The sequence below is a fragment of the Xiphias gladius genome, chromosome 6, assembly GCF_016859285.1.
Source record: "Xiphias gladius isolate SHS-SW01 ecotype Sanya breed wild chromosome 6, ASM1685928v1, whole genome shotgun sequence".
Classification (NCBI taxonomy): domain Eukaryota; kingdom Metazoa; phylum Chordata; class Actinopteri; order Istiophoriformes; family Xiphiidae; genus Xiphias; species Xiphias gladius.
The window spans coordinates 16,105,260-16,125,844 of record NC_053405.1 but is presented as its reverse complement, the minus strand read 5'-3'; the positions used below and the strand labels follow the sequence as shown (position 1 = coordinate 16,125,844).

The 20,585-nt window shown below is 41.8% G+C and overlaps 1 protein-coding gene across 2 annotated transcripts in view; it reads left to right on the top strand.

Annotated features, from left to right (window-relative positions):
- The window catches only part of insrb (insulin receptor b), an 82,747-nt gene that overhangs the window by 40,838 nt on the left and 21,324 nt on the right, over window positions 1–20,585 (top strand). For both annotated transcript variants that reach the window (XM_040129433.1, XM_040129432.1), the window contains exons 3-4: window positions 19,249–19,457; window positions 19,560–19,693. In XM_040129433.1, the coding sequence (XP_039985367.1) occupies window positions 19,249–19,457; window positions 19,560–19,693 (343 nt within the window). The remainder of the gene's footprint in view (window positions 1–19,248; window positions 19,458–19,559; window positions 19,694–20,585) is intronic.

Genomic DNA, 20,585 nt, shown 5'->3' with positions numbered 1-20,585 from the left:
GCTGTGGTAGCAGTGCAATCTTGACAAACAGGCCATATACAGTTTCTTTTTGCAAACCTTACTCATGTCTGTAATGCATGTAAAAGGACATTTCCAGGTCTTAATAGAGAATCAGGAACACAAAGGAAAGGACACAAGACACGTCTGAGATGAAAACTGCAAAAAACACTTTCGTTGTAGACTTAGCCTTTAGATTAACTTCTCATCATATAGTAGAGTACAGCAGAGTGTGATTAAATAGATTGGCATGTAATAAAATATGTAGATAAATTAGAATAATTTGGGTATTTCATCGGTAGCTCTGCAGGCCATTCCAATTTGAGGAAGCTGCACTCAAATCAAAATGTCCTTTTCTATTATTTGCGCCTCCTAATATATATTGAAGATGTCACTGACTAGGACCCATAGATTACAAGCTAATGAGCTAGTCTCTTACAACTCGTGTCTGTGTGCGTATCACCAGGCAGAATGACGTCCAACCCAGCTAATATTTAGCATGCCCTGGCTGTTGCCTCCTCTCTCCAGTGTCTGGCGCTCATGGCCTTGTGATGGCATTGTTGCAGCTAAAAAAGGTTCTGCTCCGGTGCTTTGCCCACCAGCCCGTCAGCCAGACATACTACACTCTGCTGTCTGTTCTGCACACACATGACATAGATGACTCTCCCAACTGTGTTTTGCTGGTATTTTGGATGAGCTGCGGTGCACCTGTGTTTCTGTGTGTGCACTGTGTATACCCATATATCATCTGACTCCTCCTTGTGCGATTCGTATCTTGACAGAGACAGAGTGGAATGAGGATTTTTTTTTTTTTCCATGAGGAATTTTGTTGTCATGTGCTGTTGGTTTTCTTCTTTTACTTTGCTTGTGTGTTTATACCAACATCTGACCTACACAACTCAGAATTTAGGTTAATGAGATCAGCTGGACCCACAATATTTCTGGTGTGTGGACAGCAAGCATGTGACCCAGTGTAATTTATATCAATCACGAGGGAGGGGTAGTGAACATTAGCAGACACACAACAACACTAGTCCATCTGCAGGCCTACAGCCAACTAACCCAGTACACAAATCACCATTTTGGAACTGCTGTTTCCACAGCACTGTTTCCTGCTTATGAAATAAGAAGCCAAGGGAAAAAGACTCCCAAGTGAATTGTAAGATTTATATTTTATACTTGTTTGTATACTCTGTTAGAATAGGAAGATGAGTTGGAAACTTAGAAAACAGTTAGGTTTCTGACATGCCTGATAACAAATGGCTTTGCTTGTCACCCACATAAAATGTAATCCCCCAGGACCAATGCTGGTGTATGTCCCCCTTATCACCCAGCATCTCTCTTCCTGCCGCCTGGCTCGACCAATCCAGGCAGAATGTGGAAGGAGAGGGTCGCCCCTCTGGCCAATTCCACTAAACTAATAGGTTGCAAGGGCTTGTGGGTAGAAGGGAGTCTGGGAGAAGAGGTAAATATGTGTGTGAGAATGCCTGTGCAGACTCGTGTGTATGGAGGTAGGCCTGGATTTGGGTCTTATTTAATGTGTTTGTGTGTCTATCCCTCAGTTCCTCCCAGAGCGGGAATGGTAACACCAAGGGAGGAACTGGGCGGGGCTCCTATTAGTGGAAGTGCGATGCTTGCTGGAGGGATTAACAGTACCAGAGAGGGGGAGAGAGGTCAAATATTAACAAAAGAATGTGGTAGCAATGGCAGGAATAGGACCACAAAAAATGTAATTGATGATATCTGTTTTTGGTCTCAAGGCTCTAGTTTATCATGCACACCAAACTAATTCTAAAGCTCAGAATCTTATTATATTTCATTTTTGTTGAGACCATGTCTGTGAAGTGTTGATTCAACTCCATGGTAATTTTGGAGGCTTGTGGTGTGGATAGCAATGATGGAAGGAGGGAAGCAGAGATACAGAGAACAGCTTGGATGACAAACTCAGCTCCCAGTTCTCTTTGACGGGACGTATGTCTGTAGGAGGGAGTGTCTGGCGCTTCATAAGTCCATACTGTGGACGGTACGGGCTTGTGTAGATTGAGACAGAGGCTCCAGTCTCATTGTCTCATGTGTACCACTGACGGAGATAAATGTGCCAATAGCACTTTGCTGGACTGCAGAAAAAAAGCTGTGGTGATGTATGGCACTCCTCGCCTGTGCTGGCTGATTGGATGACCGTATTGACCCCCCTGCTGCTTATTGGCCAAGTTTGTTAGATGTTCTGCTGTGCTTGCTGGCAGTGGTTTGATTAAAGCTGTCGTCTTACTATGTGATTTTTAACAAAGTATTTGTCACACTGGAGATTTGCTTAAATTTGAAATTTTTATCTTATGTTTGTTTGGATTATATTTATTTGCTAATTATTACTTTTATAGCTGACTTCATAAACTAAACCTAATCAGGTAGGGATGGCAGTGAGTAATCACTGATCAATTAATCACTCTCAAGAATATATTAACCATGGGTAAAGTGGGTACATTATTTAAGCATCCCAATGTCATCAATTTTCCATGTGTTAGTTTCTTCAGTGTTCAGACTTACTATTGGTCATTAACATGGCTTCCAATCAGTTAATAAAAGTGCTTAAATTTTACATCCCTAGCTGGTATTGCCAGCTCATGGCCGTACCCTTTTTATTCATGTCTAAAACGTAACAGAGTAAAATAACTGATTTAATGTGTAACTTGCCTAATTAAAACAAATTATAAGTTTGATTTCCTCCATTTTGTTTGTCAAAGACCGTCATGATATTTGCTCTACAGTGCAGACCAAATATTATGATTGACAGTGGAGTGTGTAGAGTCTACACACACCACTGTCAACAGGTCCCTAAGTGAACGCTTCCTTATTCCAGGAGCCAACCACTGCTGCTGATTGCATCAGTCACCAATACCTTTTTACTGTCTCCTGTTAACCGCTCTTCCCCTGACTGCTCAGACTCTCTATTCTGCACTGATTTAATTAAGTCCTCATTCTACTTTTTAAAATCTTATTACAAAGACACGCACACACACACATGGCTGTTTACCTCTGCCCATCCAATGTTCTGTGGCAGAGAATCACATCTGTTATATCGTGATGTTATGGTGTCGAAGCAAGTATCATATTTAGAAATGGACCACAAAAACTTGGGTTTGCTGCACGGTAAAAAGAAACAAAAAAAAAAAAAAACAACTTATCGACAAGTTTGTTCTTGCTTGATTGTTATTTAGTGATTTCAGGAAGGATCAACATGTCTCACATACCTGCTTCATCAGGTTTCCTTGTTAATCTCATCATTAAGCACATGTGAGACATATAGAAACCCAACTGTTGTAGTGTGACTATGCAAGTGTGTTCCGCAAACTGTTCCCTACTCATCACACCTGAATGTTTTGGTTTTTTTTCTCCCTCACGCACACAACAGCAGCATTTCTTGGAATAACAGGCGTATAGTAGCCAGCTGAACTGCTTTCATTATCTGTGCTTTGGCAGCATCCAAACATAAAAGTCTTGCACTGTCTGTCATTGTATTGACAGCTCTGGATGTTTTTGTGTTCGTCTGCCTTGGGTCAATGACTTTGAGGTGTGTGATGTCACACCTATATGTACCCTTTACTAAATCAGGCAAAAAGATAAAGATTAAGTTGTCATTTACAATGTAGGCCTTCCTGTATTGTAGTTTACTTGTACAGTGTTGTGTGGGTTCAGGGATCCAGCCAAGTCCTGTAGAATGACCATGTTACCAGGTTATAACTGTGATTTAAGGGGATTCAACATCATAACCTGGACAACCTTCATTCAAACACACCACCTTTATTGACCGCTTCATAACAACAGTAAATACAGGTTTCTCCAGGGCTGTTTTGTTGGTGTGATTTTGAATGTAGATTTGGTGAGCATTACAGGTTGTTATTTCAGGGGACTCAGAAATGAGCTCTCATTGAACAGCACGCAGGCCAGAAAACCAAAATATTTAAATTGCAGTGGTGAAATTTATGTCTTTGTTATTTATCCCTGTTTTATTAGAAGCAGCAGCAGAGATAGAGCTTGCCACGAGGCACAGGTAGTGTCTGTCAGTTTGTCTTTCTCTCTGTTTACCTCTGGTGGCTGCATTTCAGTGAAAGGTTTTTCTCTTTGTGTGGCACCCACCCACTCCCCCAGGCTGCCTGGCTTCTAGAGGGGCCTCTGTTGACAACACCTGCGCCACCAAGGATAAGCAGGGCCTCTTTAGTCCCATGACACCCTTTTCCCCTTCCCAATGTATGTGTTGTGTTTCTTATTCTTTTGTCCTATACCCTGGTGTACATGTATAATGTATGTGCATACATGCATACATACACATACACATATATGGCCACATGATACAAATGGGTAGTCCGTTGTGGCTGAATCCTTCTTTGGTCACCCTGCTGTGTAAATCCCTCAGCCGGGGTTTGTTTTTCAGCCAGGCCCCTAAAGGGACACCATGTGCCTTAGCCTGGCATGTATCTGAGGTTGGCTGAGGACTCAGCTCTTCTCTACTTTCTGCCTCGAATGTCCACATGATGCTCAAGCTGCAGCTGTAATAGCGTGTGGATGTTTTCAGAATAAAACAACGCCTCATCCATTGTAGTGCCCACTGCCAGAGACGTAATGGGTCTAAATATGCATCAAATGCCAAGACGAGCACTTCCAAACATGTTGCTGTCTGGTGGAACCTCCAGCAATATAATTTTTTGTTTATATGCTTCTTATGTTATTATCAGATTTTGACTGTACACACCAGGGTAGAGGATCAAGTCAATTATAGCTACAAAACATTCAAAGGCACTGGAGTCCTTGAGCGAAACTCTTTGTTATAGGACACTGTTCAGTAAGGCAGGCAGCAGTGTGTCATTATGTCCCAAAAGAAGAGATTATAGGTTTGTATTTCTGATATATGTGAATTCTTGGAAATAGTTTGTACACAACGTGCACTGTTGTTTGGTTTGTAAAAGGCAAACATGTTTTGAGTAGAGCTACAGATTTGAGATCTTGAGATGTGAAAAGTGCATGTGCATGTTTTCCCTTAGGAATTGGAATCAGCAGAGAGAGGATTTAAGTATTTTCATTGTGTAATGTTGTAATTCTACATTATGAATTTTAATAGCAGTCAACAATGAAGGACAGCTGATTCATTCTTTCAGTTGTCCTCTATATCATAAGTAAAGTATTTAATAATAGAGTTATTCAGAGAATTATATTATAGTTTATATCTTTCTTAATGATCAGAACAGACCATTCAAGTTTATTTTTTCTTCTTCTGTCACATTTAAGATACAGATGTATGTTGGTTCCATCATTGCAGTGCTTAATTTTTTCAGGACAGAGTCTGTAAACAGCTTTTGCTTTGTATGTGAAAGAGAAAAGGTAAAATAAAATAAAATGATGTGCATGTGCAGAAGCTCTCTTTCTTTTCTCCTCTGGGGCTTACAGTGCGAAAAACAGCTCCTCCTTCTTACTCACAGTCTCTCACTTGGCAGCTTCGCAGACAGAAACATGCAGTGAAAGACAGAGAAGTGAGAAACTGAGATTGGCACTAATGTCAAGTTAAACCTACTAAATTGCTGTCATATCCTTATGAAGTTCCTACACTCAGTCTTTGCAATTCATGCAGTCTTGTCTATAAATTAGTGTTGGGTATCAAAATGCTGATATACAACTTCCATCTTGAAAGAAGGAATTATAAAGTCTGGTTTTATTTGTGTCAAAACTCGGTTATTTATGTATGTATTGTATGTAATACAGGTGAGAGCACAGATTGACTGAAATAGTTTGGTTGTGTGGTGCATTCATGTGCTGATGAGAAAGTCAAACCTGGAAAACACTGAGTAAACAGATGTCAAGACGATTATTAACATGATTGCACATTATATATTTGAAGATGCTAATAAGATGGATACTTTAAATATACCATTAAGGAATATTATTTCTGGAGCAATAGAAACATTTTTGGAATGTGAATTGTAACTGAAATTTAATTCCTATCTCTAATGGCCCTCCTTAGGTAAATGATCTGTCCACCGTTTAATCTTGTTTTTGAGGAGACGCCCCATGAATTCCTGTATCAGGAGAGAAAAACAACCCTGGGGGAGGGGTGTTTGTCAAAGCAAACTGATCAGAGTGAGTTAGTGAGGGATAGGAGGAAAGAAACGGAGAGCTCTTTACCCTGGACTGTGTGTTATGCTGTGTGTAATTAATTGTTTCATTTGTAGGACCACATGCTTGCAACCTCCGCAGTTTCTCTGTCCTTTATTTATCATTCTGGGTCTTGTCCCCTGTGCTGAGGCTTTTCTTTTGTCCTCCCCATCAGCTCCTTCCCTTCTTCCCTCCCCATGAGCTTCACCCTTCTGTCTGGTCTCCCTCCTTCCATCAACCACTCAATTCTCCTGCGCACCTCTATCACTGCATTCGGTTGCGTATCGCACTCTGTTTTCACATGCTGCATTAGCATTACCATCTATTCCTGCCTCCCATCCTCACTGTAGGCATGTCAGGGCACAGAGTGGTGGTAGCATCTGTTTATGGCCTGTCCAGCTCACTATAGACTCTATTACAGCGAGGTTGTAAAATTTGAGTCTGCTCATGTGCTAGATTTCTGTTGTTTTTTTGTGGCTTGCAGTAGTCTACACCCATGCATCCCATATACAGTATAATGCTTGTCATTGGCATGTGAATGCAGGCTCATACACACACAGCAACACACGCAGATAATCTTCCTTCATTCTCTGCTCGGCAGTTAATAGTGTGTGCTTATGCCAAATCTCTTTAGTCTGGCAGTTATTGGACCTAAGATTTTAATTAGGGGAGGTTTTAGAGCAGCCTGCGCCGCATTAGCATTACAACAGGGGCATGTTTGAGGGGTGGACTGGCAGGCAGAGAGTGAGACATCATCAGACATATCAGTCTTGTTAAAAAAACAGCTGAGATGACAATGTAAACTGTATGGTATGTATACTATTTCTGCATAGTCTATACAACAAAGTGATGTTTCATGTCAGATTTGTGGACTTTTGCAAGGATTTTGAGTACCTGATCACACACTTTGTTGCCAGAAATACCTTATATTGTTGATGTGAGATGTTGGAACGATTGATTGAATCATGTCAGCACCTGTTGAATGGCTTTGGATTAGAATTTTAACTAAAATGCAGTCACCCTGGAAACGTCCACATCAATTTGCTGCTTTCTGCTCCTGAGCTAGCCATAACACAACACAGCCTAAATAGCTAATTTTAGAAGTTGTAGTCTTATTTTGCTAAAGAACCTCAGGTATATTCTGATTCTGGGGTCTGTTGTTTACAAATCAACACAAAGTAAGATGGTGTGTCAGACACATTTTTATGTAAGTTCACAGTTACTGTGACTTAGAAATCCTAAATAGGCAATTATACAAGCAATGTATGTTGCATTTTCATGAAGTCTTTATTTGCCTTTTGCATGGGCAAATTTAGTGAACTAATTTAATCTCAGTGACTCAAGAACAATCTCAAACCGGATTAAATTTGCAAGGCTGATTAAAGTTTGATACATTTTTGAAAACATTTTGGTATGTAACACATTACATATGTTTTTCAGTGAAGAACATCTTACATGTTTTTTTTTTTTTAATCCATAGAGTTGTAGACCTGTTCTCCTTACAACCAGCACAACCAAGTGTTGGTTCCAGTCCTCAGTTTTCCCACCCTCATTTCCAGTTGTGATCCGATAGATGGACGACCAAGAAGTAGAGCAAACAGAAGCAAGAGATCTCCCAATTTTCCCCACATTCCTTTGACGCATTTGAGCCTGAATCTGAGTTTACACTGTTTTGCTTATGACTAACACTCTCCGTAATCAGTCCCTGCGCACCGGCTCAGGAGACCCCTGGCCGGTCTTCTCGGCTGTTTTCCTTGGCCACTCGCACTGCTGATGGAAAGATGGCTCTCAGTGAGGTCAAACTGAGGCTTCGACAACTTGAAGTGAGTTTGTGAGGGATGATTGTGTATTGATAACCACAGTTCCACGGCTTCTGTTTTTTTTTTAGATTTTACAACCAAAGCACATTTCATGAACAAGGGCCCTTGAAACCCATGCCAAGACATTAGACAATGAACTATTTTTGTCTGAAGGGTTTTTCAGCTCCTCAAAGACATTGTTCACATGACATTTACCTGACATTATTTAATAAGAACATGTTAGTTTTACAGTAACACTATTTAAAATATCCAGAGCTTAAAAAGTCCACATATATAAGTAATTCAAGCAGGTAATGATACCTTATGAATATAGTTTGATTCAGGGCTGGCAACTGCAATGTCGTTCTCCAGTCTTGAGGTCAGAGGTCGGGGGCAGGAAGGAAGGGCTGCTTGTCTCAGAACAGAAGAATGATGCTTGAGCCACCTGTGTACTGTATTTTTGGTGTGTTTTAGACATAAGATGAGGGAATGTGTGTATGTGACCCCTAGTAACAAGCTTGTTTCTTGTAGTAATGATGGAGAGTTTACCTCCTTCCTCCCAGAATAAATAGCCTTCCTGAGGCATTGTGGGATATAAAAGGCGGGACGAGATGGACCGGGATGGGAGTGCTTGAATATGTCTGATACAAAAAGCAGTTAGGGTACTTAAAATGTCTGCTGACCGCATTGTGAAAAGATTTGTGTTCTTAACTAAGTGACTCAGAACATAACTAACATGGAGACTTCAAATTGGATATTTCTGTGATTTGATTTAATTTAATTTAATTATTTTGGCACCTGTGTTTTTCTCTTTGTATAAATTAAATGTGTGCCTTTTGAGCTCCCCACATAATATTCCAACATTTGGTAGCTTTATCATCTTTTCTGAAACTTCAAATTTGACATCTGTGGCCACACTGTACTGTTAGGTATTGACATCAGTTGCTCTGCTCTGTGTGCGTGAATGCATGTGTGTGCGCACATGTATATTTGTGTGTGCCTGTCTGTGTACCGTAGCTCTGCTTAGTGCTATGCTGTGAATATGAAATAGGGCAGCTAGCATCTGCACTGCAGGCATCCCGCTCTGGCCCCCACACTGTGCCTACTGCTCAGTGCAGCTGGCCATTCTGCAGAAACACACGAGCATGGAGCTTGTGTATCTGTGTGTGTGTTTGTATGAGTGAGTGTTGAGGAGGAAGAGGGTTAAGTTTACTTGTGTCTGTTCCTTTGTTTGTGTGGGTTCATCTCCTTGATTCCTCTGCTTTTGGTCTCTGAGAGGCTGTTTGTGTTTATCTGTACAAGATTGATTTCTTCTATCTCTGCATGTATGTTTGTCTTCACATTTGCCCGTATGCTTCTTGCTACATCTTTATCTGCCATTGTGCATCTGTATTGTTAACTTCTTTTATCTATGTGGCAGTTTTGTTTATACAAAAATGTAACCCAGTAAATATATAGTCTCTGAGCAAAGATATTCCAAGTAGGGCTGCAACTAGCAATTATTGTCACCATGGAATTCGATTAATTGATTAAATGTTTAGTCTATAAAATGTCAGGAAATAGAGAAAAATGCCCATCCAAGTTACCAGACCCAATCATGATCATGTCAAAATCGCATGGTTTGTGCAAACCCAAAGACATTTAGTTGACTACTTTTCAAAGTAAAGTAAATCATTGTGGTGCACAATTGTACATGAGGAATTATTTAAATTGTAAATCAAATGTCAAAATTTTTGCAAGTTAATTTTCTGTCAGTCGACTAATTAATTAATTGACTACTCGTTGAAATTCTAATTCCCCAGATGCCTGGTTCTAGTCTTCTCAGGGATAAGCTTGTTAGAAAATGCGTGACATCCCCAGCAAATTCTTTTTCCGGTCGTAAGGGCTAGCTGAACTCAAAGCCCCTGAAACACAAGAGAGGCAGAAAAGAGGGAAAGAACCAGAGGTAGAGGTAGGAGGAGAGGAATGATGGAGAGGAGAAAGAGATGGAATCTGTGACAATCAGCTCTTTGATAAACATTTTCTCTGTGTCAACTGAGGACACGCAGAGAGCAATTTGAGTTCTCTTTTTGCCTTTCTCTCCCTCTCTCTTTCTGTGGCTAATATGAGGAGATAATGGGTCATTGAAGCAGAAAGGGAAGGCTTAAAAACACCTTAGTCATGACTGGGCTGCCACTCAATGCCACTGATTAAATTACCCAGATGAAGCAGGGTATTTATCTAAGTACAACTACAATCCATAAAACTGCACTTAGGAGTGCCCAGTTAAAGATGTCAAATCACTGTCTGTAGCTCTTTGTGGCAGCTTGTGTTTTTGTGTATAGAGCTAGAATGTGGGAGACACAGAAAATAGTATTTAGTGTCATTTAATTTATTAAGGCATCTAATTTCCTTTGTGACATGATAGAAGTTGGAGCCAGGTTTTGAGTCAGAGCTTTTCTTTTTGGCTGACTGCTATGTCAGTGCAGGGGAGAAGTATGGATGAATCCATGATTGAGTAAGACTGAAAAGTATTCAGTGATGATTTACTTGAACCGGTCTCAGAGTAAGGTCGATGGGCATCGTCCAGCAGTTTACTGGGTTGAGTTCGATTGACTAAGAGGGACAGAGAAGGTGGCTGTTGGTCCAAATGCAGGCGACTGAACTGGTGAGTGATCATCCAGCAGGAGCAAAAATTGCGATTCCCCATCAGACATCATTTGAGTTAACCTGTAACCACACTGGAACAGCTAACCCCGATTTTCTCCCAATCTTTTCATCATTGGTTGATGCATGTCTCTCTTAAGGCATGGCACAGACCCATCAAAAAATCACTGACCTAATATCAGCCCAGACATGGTACTTGGTCTCTTTGACTGGCTAAAGTGTTCTGAAGAGATCCCTGCCTCTCCTGCTAGTGTGTCTGTGTGTGTCTGTGTGTGTCTTTGTGTGTCTTTGTGTCTGTGTGTGTGTGTGTTTGTGTGTGTCTATATGAGTGATTCCCTTTGGTTGTAATGTAAAGGAAAATCATGAGGCCAGTGATGCAGGTGTCTCGCTCTCTAGATGGATGTTCAGTTGCTGCCTCTCTCCATCACCTTCCCACTGTCACCAAACTGTCCAGTCAGCAAAACCTGCTGGACCTCTCCCTGTGTGTATATGGGTGTGTGTCTGAAAATGTTTTTGTGTATGCGAGTGATACTGTTTGCATTGGTGGCAGTGTGACAAAATTAAAGATGTGGCAAGCAGGAGGGAATAGAGGGAGCATAGGGGGCTAAGGAGCAGTGATGAAGGCACAAATGTGGCATTGAACAGAGTGTGTATGCGTGTGTGAGAGAGAGAGAGAATTGTGTCAACTGCAGCAGTGTCTGCATAAGCGTGTGTTTGTGGTGATAGCGTGTCTTTGTGTCTGAGTGTGTATTTCATGTTTGTATCTAGATGTCAGAAAAAGTGCAGCCAGCAGCAAGTGCTGCAGATGGTGGCACTGTGACAAAATTAAAGATGTGGCTAGAGGAGGGAAGAGAGGGAGCATACGGGGGTAACAAGCAGCAATGAAGGCACAAATTTGGCAGTGAACAGAGGCATGTAACAGAAGAGGGGTTACTAAGAAGGGATGAGAATGGGTGAGTGGGGAGGGTGGTAACAGTGGATGTGTTGGAGGAGAGAAGAATAAGGGAGTGGCGAGGAGGGCCATCAGTGGGACGTATTGATTGTAGCTCCGTCCTGAGTGTCTGTAATTAGATCTAGTGGCTGTGGCTTTCTGGAGGAGCAGATTTGTCACCTAAGGCTAGAGACTACAGCTGGGCGGGACAGGGGGAGAAGGAAAACAGGCAGAGGAGGGTCAAGAGGAGAAGAGGAGGAGACAACAGAGGGGAATTAGCTGGGGAGAGGAGAGAAGAGTGCAGATCTTAAAGGGATAGAGAGATGAAAAGTATGTGGCTTTTCGAAAAAAAAGACAGGACACAAAATGACAACTAGAGGGGAATCTAAGAAAATGCCTGTTGGGAGCATGCAGCTAATTACTGCAGACAGTCCATGTCTGGACTCATCTCCATGGTAACAAGATGGGCAAGCAGGGCTGGCCAGCACACAGGAAGACACAGACAAGGAAATCAATGAACAGACAGACAAAGCAGGGAGCAAAACCATGCTCATTAAGCCAGATTCACCCTTTCATTTTGTTGTCTACATGTAGGTATGTGTATCAGCTCGCCTGTCGATCCCGTATTGAGACTTACTTATTCATTGCTAGAGCAGCTGTCGATAAAGAGCTAACCTTAAATATAAAAGAGGATTGACTGGATGGGTTGACAGCAGACCTTAAATCAGAGAAGGTTGCTGCGATCTGAAAGTTGCTGGTTTGAATCATGCTGCGGTATTCCCGACTGAAGTTTGGCCTTCCTGAGTGGATAACAAAGGTCTCTGCTCCTTCAGCAACCACTGCTGAATTGTGATTCTACTTGTTCCAATAAAGGTTTTTTTAATACATATTAGAGCCTTCTTACCAAAATGAACACGCCTTTTTCTTTAATATAGGGAAATTGACAGAGCGCTACTGTCTATGTTAGTGAACAACTAGACATGTTGTGGCAGGTATGCAGATACAGTGGGGTCCAAATACAGTTGACCCCACTGTATTTGGAAGGGATGCAATTGTATGCATATGTGTGACAGAGAGAAAAAATGTACTCTGTACTCTATGATTATCTTGATGTATCATAATGTAAGTGGTGACACAGAAAACTTGTAAGCAAAACAAAATCAATAAAATGAGTTGGTGATCCCTATAAATCAAATTGAATAACAATCTTTATGTATCTTCCTTCAGTTTTTTTGGGTATTTCTGCAAACATGGCAATTTCACCACAATGTGAGCGTGTAGGGGAGGTTTGGAGTAACCCTAAAAAGGAATAGAGACTGCTGCATGAACTATATCTGTTTGTGTGTTTGAAAGAGACAGGCCATGTTCTCTTTCAGCCAGTTCCAACCATCAGTAACCCAATATAGTCTGGCTCATTTACCCAATAGGGGACGGACACACGGACACACACACACACACACACGCACACACAAACACACACACACACACACACAGATAGTTTGAAACAATGGAAACTCTCTTGTAAGGATGCTCTGCCTTTCCTTTACTTACTGTCACTTACTTTTATATAAGATGTTACACTCAAGATTCTTGTGAAATTTATGGTTCAAGATACTGTTAGTTTTGTACTTACATTCATATAGTCTAACAGGGATAAACGATCATTAGATGAAGGTGCCTGTGAATGTCTAAGCTGTCTCCCAATCCTGTGTGGCGCATCACATCCACCATGAACTGAGCCTGGCAAAAACAAAACTAATTGTTTTCAAATTCTGATTGACATATACTGTATTCTCCGTTTCCACCTGCAATATAGAATGTGGTCGATAAAGCCATCATGACCCAGTGACATGAAACAGAGCAGTGAACATCTTGGCATGGTAAACCACCCAATCTCATTACTGAGTGTGTGTTATTCAGAGATGGGTCCCCGCACGTAGTTGTTCTGGGTTAAACCTTCTGGACATGTATAAATGTCTGGTCCAAACATTTACCATTTTGGATTCAGGCTTCAGTGTGTGAGTCATACACACTTTGTAAAGAGACACCATGGTTGTCATTGTCTTGGTGACAGCTCCACAGGATTATTTAAATAGTGCTGATAGAAAGGGAGGAAATGTGGTGATACTTCTGGCTGTTGATTCCTTACTGTTATACGCATATTACTTCACTTATTGGTCGTGATGGCCTTACACAGGTTTGTAACAGCAGAGAAATATCTTGGTATTTGCAAGTACATGAGTAAACTCATAGACGCCTCTCAGGTTCCTGTGTTTGGAAAGTTGCTCGCATAATGGCCGCTCTTTATCTGTGTGTCAATAACCCTGAGAGGGAGTGGCTGTTGCAGAGGGAAAGGAAGGGTATGACTGTCTACTTCTTTTTATCTGTTAACATAGGCTGGAAAATATGCCCATATTCAGAATTGCATATAAAATTTATAAAAATATTTTTTGTAACCCCATTTTCACTTGTAGTGCAGTAAAAGTGCAGTATAACAAATCACATACTTTCTAACTGCTACCAGCTTTCACCATATTATACTGACCAAAATGTTCACATCCATTTAAAAAAAAGTGAAAGGTATGACATGAAATACTTGTGTAAAATAGCAAAAGATACAATGATAAAATTAGAGACTGTGAACAGATTTCCCACTGAGGCTGATAATCGCAGTCATTTTACTTGTTATTAACACACCAAATCTACTCCTCAAATACAGTCACACAGCAGGAACAAATGTTAGCTCAGTTAGCTTAGCATTAAACCAACAGTTCTTTGTCTTGAGTGGTCTTTGTTTTGCACAGCTCTGCACTGGTTCTCTGCAACAGTGGAAATCGCGTATGTCAAGTTAGTTTTGTTTCGTGGATATTAGTTACCTAAATAAGAAGTGCTAGATACCATACATTTTGCTGCTAGTTGAGAATTTTAAGAAATCGTGAATATATCTAACAATGGATGATGTATTCGATCATGGCAGGCCATACTGAAAATTGCTGAAAAAGTTTCTCCCACTTCCTACCATGGGTGCTCATAACGCCGTGCACATATCTGTCTTCTAGACTCTACCCTGCCGACTGTTCACACAGACAAATGACAGGAAAGTAATATTTTTACTTGACTCTTACTTGATTTTAAATAACTACTCCTCCACCTAATGGTGTGAATTTTGACTTTTGGAATATGCATGATGCCCAGAAAACTTTTTCTGAAGATGTACAGACATTTTTGTAATGGGTATATAGGGCAAAAAGTAATTCTGGGCATCACACAAGACCTGCAGTTCTGACCTAGATATCGATTGGGCTTATGGTAAAGGAGAGGGGCTATTTTGCAGTATACATAAGTTAAAGACAGGTGAAACCAGACAAGGTGGGTAATGATAAGATCCTGATAACATATCTTTGAACCCGTGTGAGGGGTATTGGCTGGAATCAAATGAAACTGTTCTGAAATTCTGGTAAAACAGTGTCGATTTGAACTGGAAAATTCATACGGGCCTTATCATGTTACCATTACTCCTTTCCCCCTCTCCATCGCCTTTTAACTCTGTTTTGCTCCTCTGTTCTGATCCCATCTTTCTCACTCCCTGTCGCTCCAGCTCACCTTATTCCCCCTGTACTCTCCCTCCGCTGTTACTCTCCTTTTGGCCATCGCAGTAAAGACAAACAGACCTTTGCCTTGGCGTGTGTGTTTGTATTTGTGTATGTGCGCTCTTGCTTGCATGTATAATGACGCTTCTGATGACAGTATCGCTCTCTCCCTCCCCACGATCAGTGTCACCCCCCCCCGTCTCTCCCCTTTACTCTCTCAGGGCGAATGTCTTACATCAGATCACTCAAAGCATTTATAGCAAAGCTTTTGAAGCTTAGGACTCCCACCGTGGCCAAATATAGTAAACGTGAATCCAGCAGCCGTGTGTGTGTGTGTGTGTGTGTGTGTGTGTGTGTGTGTGTGTGTGTGTGTGTGTGTGTGTGTGTGTGTGTGTGTGTGTGTGTGTGTGTGTGTGTGTGTAAAAGAGGGTGGATGAGTGTGTGCGTGCATGTGTTCTCCTGAGTAAATGGCTCTGGGGTAAAAACGTGTTTGTTATTGTTCTGAGCACTTTGCCTGTAGACAACACTGCCAATTAAAGGGGAAGTTTTATGTGTTAAGAGCAGGAAGTGTTACCGCGTGTGGCTGCACGCCATTGGCTGCCCAGCTTCTCCCATGTTCCTTCCCTTGGGACTGAGCAGCCAGGGCTCTTTACTGCACTTGCCAAATGAAAGGTAAACATAGCACACCTTTGATCAGGCTTTGCATTTAAAACCCTTACTGGTACTGTGTGTGTCTGTGTCTGTGTCTGTGTCTGTGTGTGTGTGTGTGTGTGTGTGTGTGTGTGTGGAGGGAAGTGGAAAGGAAATTATTGAATGGCACAGTGAGGTTTACGTGTGTGTGTGTTTAGCTTAATGAGAGATAAGCTCTCCAGGATGCTACCGCCGCCTCCTCCTCCTCCTGTTGTTGAAGCATGAGTGAAATCATCCCACCCTCTATGCCTCCTTCCCTCCATCCCCTGAACCAGCCAGCATGAAAACAAAACAAGGCGTTGTATGAATGAAAGTGGGAGGGGCCTAGTGGCCTAGAAAGGCAGGCAGGCAGATAGAGAGATAGATAGTGGTGCAGGGCAGGGTGAGGCTGTAGCGGAGGGGAGGGATAGAGATGAGGACAGTGGAGTGGGAGGAGGAGGGGATGAATGAATGAGTGAGATGACTGGAGCATGTTTGGCATGGCAGCTAGCTTTTGTAGCCCAGTGCTAGCGTGAGCAGAATAGGGAATAATACTGCTGCAGTAGTGGTGTTATTCTGCTGTAGTACTCCCTGCTGAGACCACTGTGCTGGGATTAGATAGAAACAAGAGCGGAGAAGGGTAAAATTACTTCAGAAGAATAAAAAAACAAAAAAAACAACTGAATGTTAAAATTGATTCATTGCACATTTCTGTTAACATAATGTGGATGTAAACAACTGTTTTTCATGACCATGTTTTGAATGGATTTGATGTAAAGCTGATTTACTAGATCCACCTATTTCTGTTTTGGGCTCGCGCCAGTCCTAAGCTCGGTGTAATAAACCCAAAGCAGCGGCAGCAGTAGATTCTTCTTCCCTGGCATGCTGGCTCCTTAGCGGCGTCTGCCCCCTGTCTGCCCCAGCAAGGCCAGGGTTAACCCTGGGCGTCTCTCCTCCAAACATGGAAGAGGGCATTGAATGGCTGCCTCCCCCAGCCAGCAAACACATTGGCTGAAGCTGAGGGTGGATCTGGGGCTGGAGCGGCACTCCGGCATGGATCCTTGGCTGGAGCTGGATTGGGGAGCTGTCTCAGCCCTCCCTGCTCTGCTATGTGATGCCGTGGTCACAGCATGTACACACACAGCAGAGGAGAGGGGGAGGGCTGGCGAAGAGCTATGTATTTTTCTGTGTGTCAGAGACGACTGTGTGCAGTGGCGGGTTTACTAGCTCATAATAAAGAAAATGCAGTGGAGCGACCCCTGCATGAACTACCCCAGAAGGTCAGAGATGATGTTTTTTTCTGCATTAGTCATTCTCCCTCTCCACAGTTTTGACCTCCTGTCCCTTTTGTCATTGTTCTTTCTTTTAACCTCATTATCCCACCCCTCCTCTCCCCCTGCCACAACCCCATTTGTCCTCTCTGCTTTTACTCAGGCAGCACAATGGGCAGCACTCCCGGGGGGGGGGTCCTAGCTGTATCCTTGGCAGTGAGAGCTCATGTGATGTCCTCACAGAGGTGGCATCCCACGAAGGCTGGCATACTGTGTCCCCATTGCACTTTTCTCCAATTTAATAGTTGGGTGCATTGCTCTAAACAGTGTTTCTTCCAGCTTTGTAGCTGCTAGGGAACCATGATTGTGGTTCATCTTTCTGATTTTAGCTTTGTTTATGTTAAGGATAACTCAGATATCCTGAAACTTAATCAAAATTCTATCAAATGCAGAATCTTCCCCTCCTTGATGCTCCTGATTTCACCTATTAAGGACTCAAAGCAGGGTCATAAAATCTTGGAAAAATTTGTAGCTTGTTATGTGACCTAGATCTGCTTCTTGCCCTCTCTGTGGTTCATTTGGCACATGATATCAAAGCTGACAGTATAGTCAGAAACATGGTGAGAGATGGCCATTAACCCACAGGGTCACGAACAGGGAGCCCAGTCGGGGGTCAGATACGGCCTAAATATTTCGCTGTTTTCTCCAGTGGTTTCTGAAATAAATGAAAGGATTAAATGTTTGAAACGCTGATTGCTATTTTTACTATTTTAGTTTACTGATTGAAAATCAAGACTCTATTCTTATGTGGTCATCTAAAGGTGTGACTGCCTGATAAATCCAAAAAGTTTGTTATTTGTAAGTTATTTTACCTGCATTTCAGTTTAGATATATTGATGAAGTTAACTGCCAAAGTGGATACTAGACTGAAAATTAACTTACAACCACAGTAAATACTTGCCAACCCATGACTTATGGTAAGGTCAGTGCCTGGTATAAGGTGAGATCTAATGAGTCTCCACTGGCTCACAGACAAGACAATAACAGCTAGTTTATTAGATCATTACAGGGCACAGGTCAAACCTGACTGCTAATCCAATCACAGTCACTCAAATGCTGTTTCCCAATAGGTCAACTGAAGCCTGCCATGAGCCAATGACAAGTAATGTTCAGCCCATTAGCAATCAAAGTTCTTTCCATGAAGTTGCAGACCGCCACTATTGGCTATCAGGCGTAAACTGTGGTCACTCAATCTTCCATGGATACAACATGGGCAGTCAGTGGTTGTTCAACTGCATGTTTGCATGCAAAAATAGCTAGAGCTTGTCTGATTGTGTTCTTGAAGGCTATTTAGTGTTTGTCTAATCCTGCGTTTTTGTGCAAATTAAATTGAAATGTTCAGCCAACCTCTTGGGTTAACAGTGATATTTCAGTATAATACATAACCCTAATACAGAGGGGGAGGACATTCTATTGGAAACAAAGTTAGTGATGTAAATTACAGAGTCACTAATCCAACACCGTGCAAGGAAATCACTGATCTTATTTTTCTGGGCTTTGTTATTTTTGACATTGGCTTGACCTTTTCATCAGGGTCAAAAGTCTTTCAGTTGTAGGACTATATTCTTCTTGATGGCAGTACACCATTCCCATTTTCTCTTTGAATCACCACACCAATAACACAATAAAAAGGCAACAAGGAGCCAAAACGCCTAGGTGAGAACATCTGTTTATAGTAGATGCAGCTGTGTTCATGTGTGTGTATGTACACGCCAAACATGCATGTGGTTTCCTCGTTGCTCTCAGATCAGAGCAAACCACCACTTGGTGGCCATTTTGACCACAGGGTTTTGCTCTCTCCACCCTTTCTTGTTTTAATGTTTTGTGGGATGGAGCAAGAGAGACAGAGAGAAATATGCCTGCCTACATGCAGCGCTGCCCCGTGCTGTTTATATTTGGTGTTTTGTTTTTATTTTACTTTGCTTCTGCAGGCAATGTGTGTGTGTGTTTTTCCGAACTTTGGACAAGTCCAAATGCTCCTCTCACTCATCTCCAAATGCCATCTAATCCAGGAGTGGTTACAAATACAGTCATCATGAACACATCATGAAAATATGAGAGGGGGCAAAAATAAAGGATCAGTCCACCAATGTCAAACCTGACATTGATCGCCTATTTCCCTTTTCTCCTGTCCTTCTCCTCAGTTTGCTTGGACAGCTGTAAGCATGGTGGGTGTAGCCTCCAGGGCCAGTGCTGCCATGACCAGTGCCTGGGCGGCTGTTCTGAGCCGGGTAATGCAAGTAGCTGTGTGGCCTGCAGGAACCTCCAGCATGGGAACGCCTGTGTAGAGAAATGTCCTCCTGGGTACTATGTCTTCAGGGGCTGGCGCTGCGTCAGCTTCTCCTTCTGCCAGGTTGGTAATAACTGGAATTCTTAAGGTGAACTCATATAATATTTAGCACAAATGTAGTGTAAATACCCGTTTAATATGTTTTGTTATTGTTTTCAAATCCAGGAACTCCACAACCAGTGTAAGCAGACAAGGAAGTTGAACCAGGATCGGGAGTTGGGCTGCAATGAATATGTCATCCATAACGGGGCCTGTATTCCTGAGTGTCCTTCTGGATACACCACTATAAACTCCACTACGTACGTCTGGCTCACACACACATACACCTTTAATGCCGCCATCAACACTGCTATGTTTTTATTAATGAATTATTGATGGTGGCCCATCATTACATGATTGGAGATGTAACTGTTACCCACAACAAATCATGCCACTGTGACTTTGGCAGAACAAGTGGATTGTGGTCATTGAACACACTCAATAACATTTGCACATAAGAGATGATGGCGTTTGGAAGTTGATCAAACAGAAAGGCAGAAGTATTTTTCCCCTATGGAATGTCTCCTCTCCTCTGTGGCGAGGCCGCTGGCTTGCTGAGAACAAATTCTGAAGAGACGTAGTACATGAGCTAACAAAAGGGCAAAACATCACCTGCTCCTCTGTTTGCCTCTTTGTCGACCGTAAGCAGAGCTGTTTAGCTGGTAAAAACATGTAGGTTTACCATTAATTTCTGACATTGCAGACAATCAATACGATTATCTCAAGTATTCCACTTCATGCTGCATATGTTATTTTGGATGTTTTATTCTTTCATCTATGATTTTAATTTTGTCATAAAAGAAATTATTTTCAAGTACAGTCAGTTGATAGTGTGAATACTTTAAAGCCCAAGGGAGAGGCCACATTCTTATAATTCAGTATAAGGTCATATTTATCTCTACTCTCAAGTATTCAGAAAAGACCACAAAATGGCACAAATAAGTGCATGAGTAAATATGTTTTACATGAAAATATACTATTTCCAAAAACATGAATACTTGAATATGAAGTTATAAGTAATAGTTAATAATATTCTCATTTCACTCACAAAATAAGCATCATGCCAGATGAATAAACCAAAATTGATAACTCTAATGTCAGTTAATATTGGTATGATAAGTTACTCTGTAGCACCAAATACAAAGATTCCAT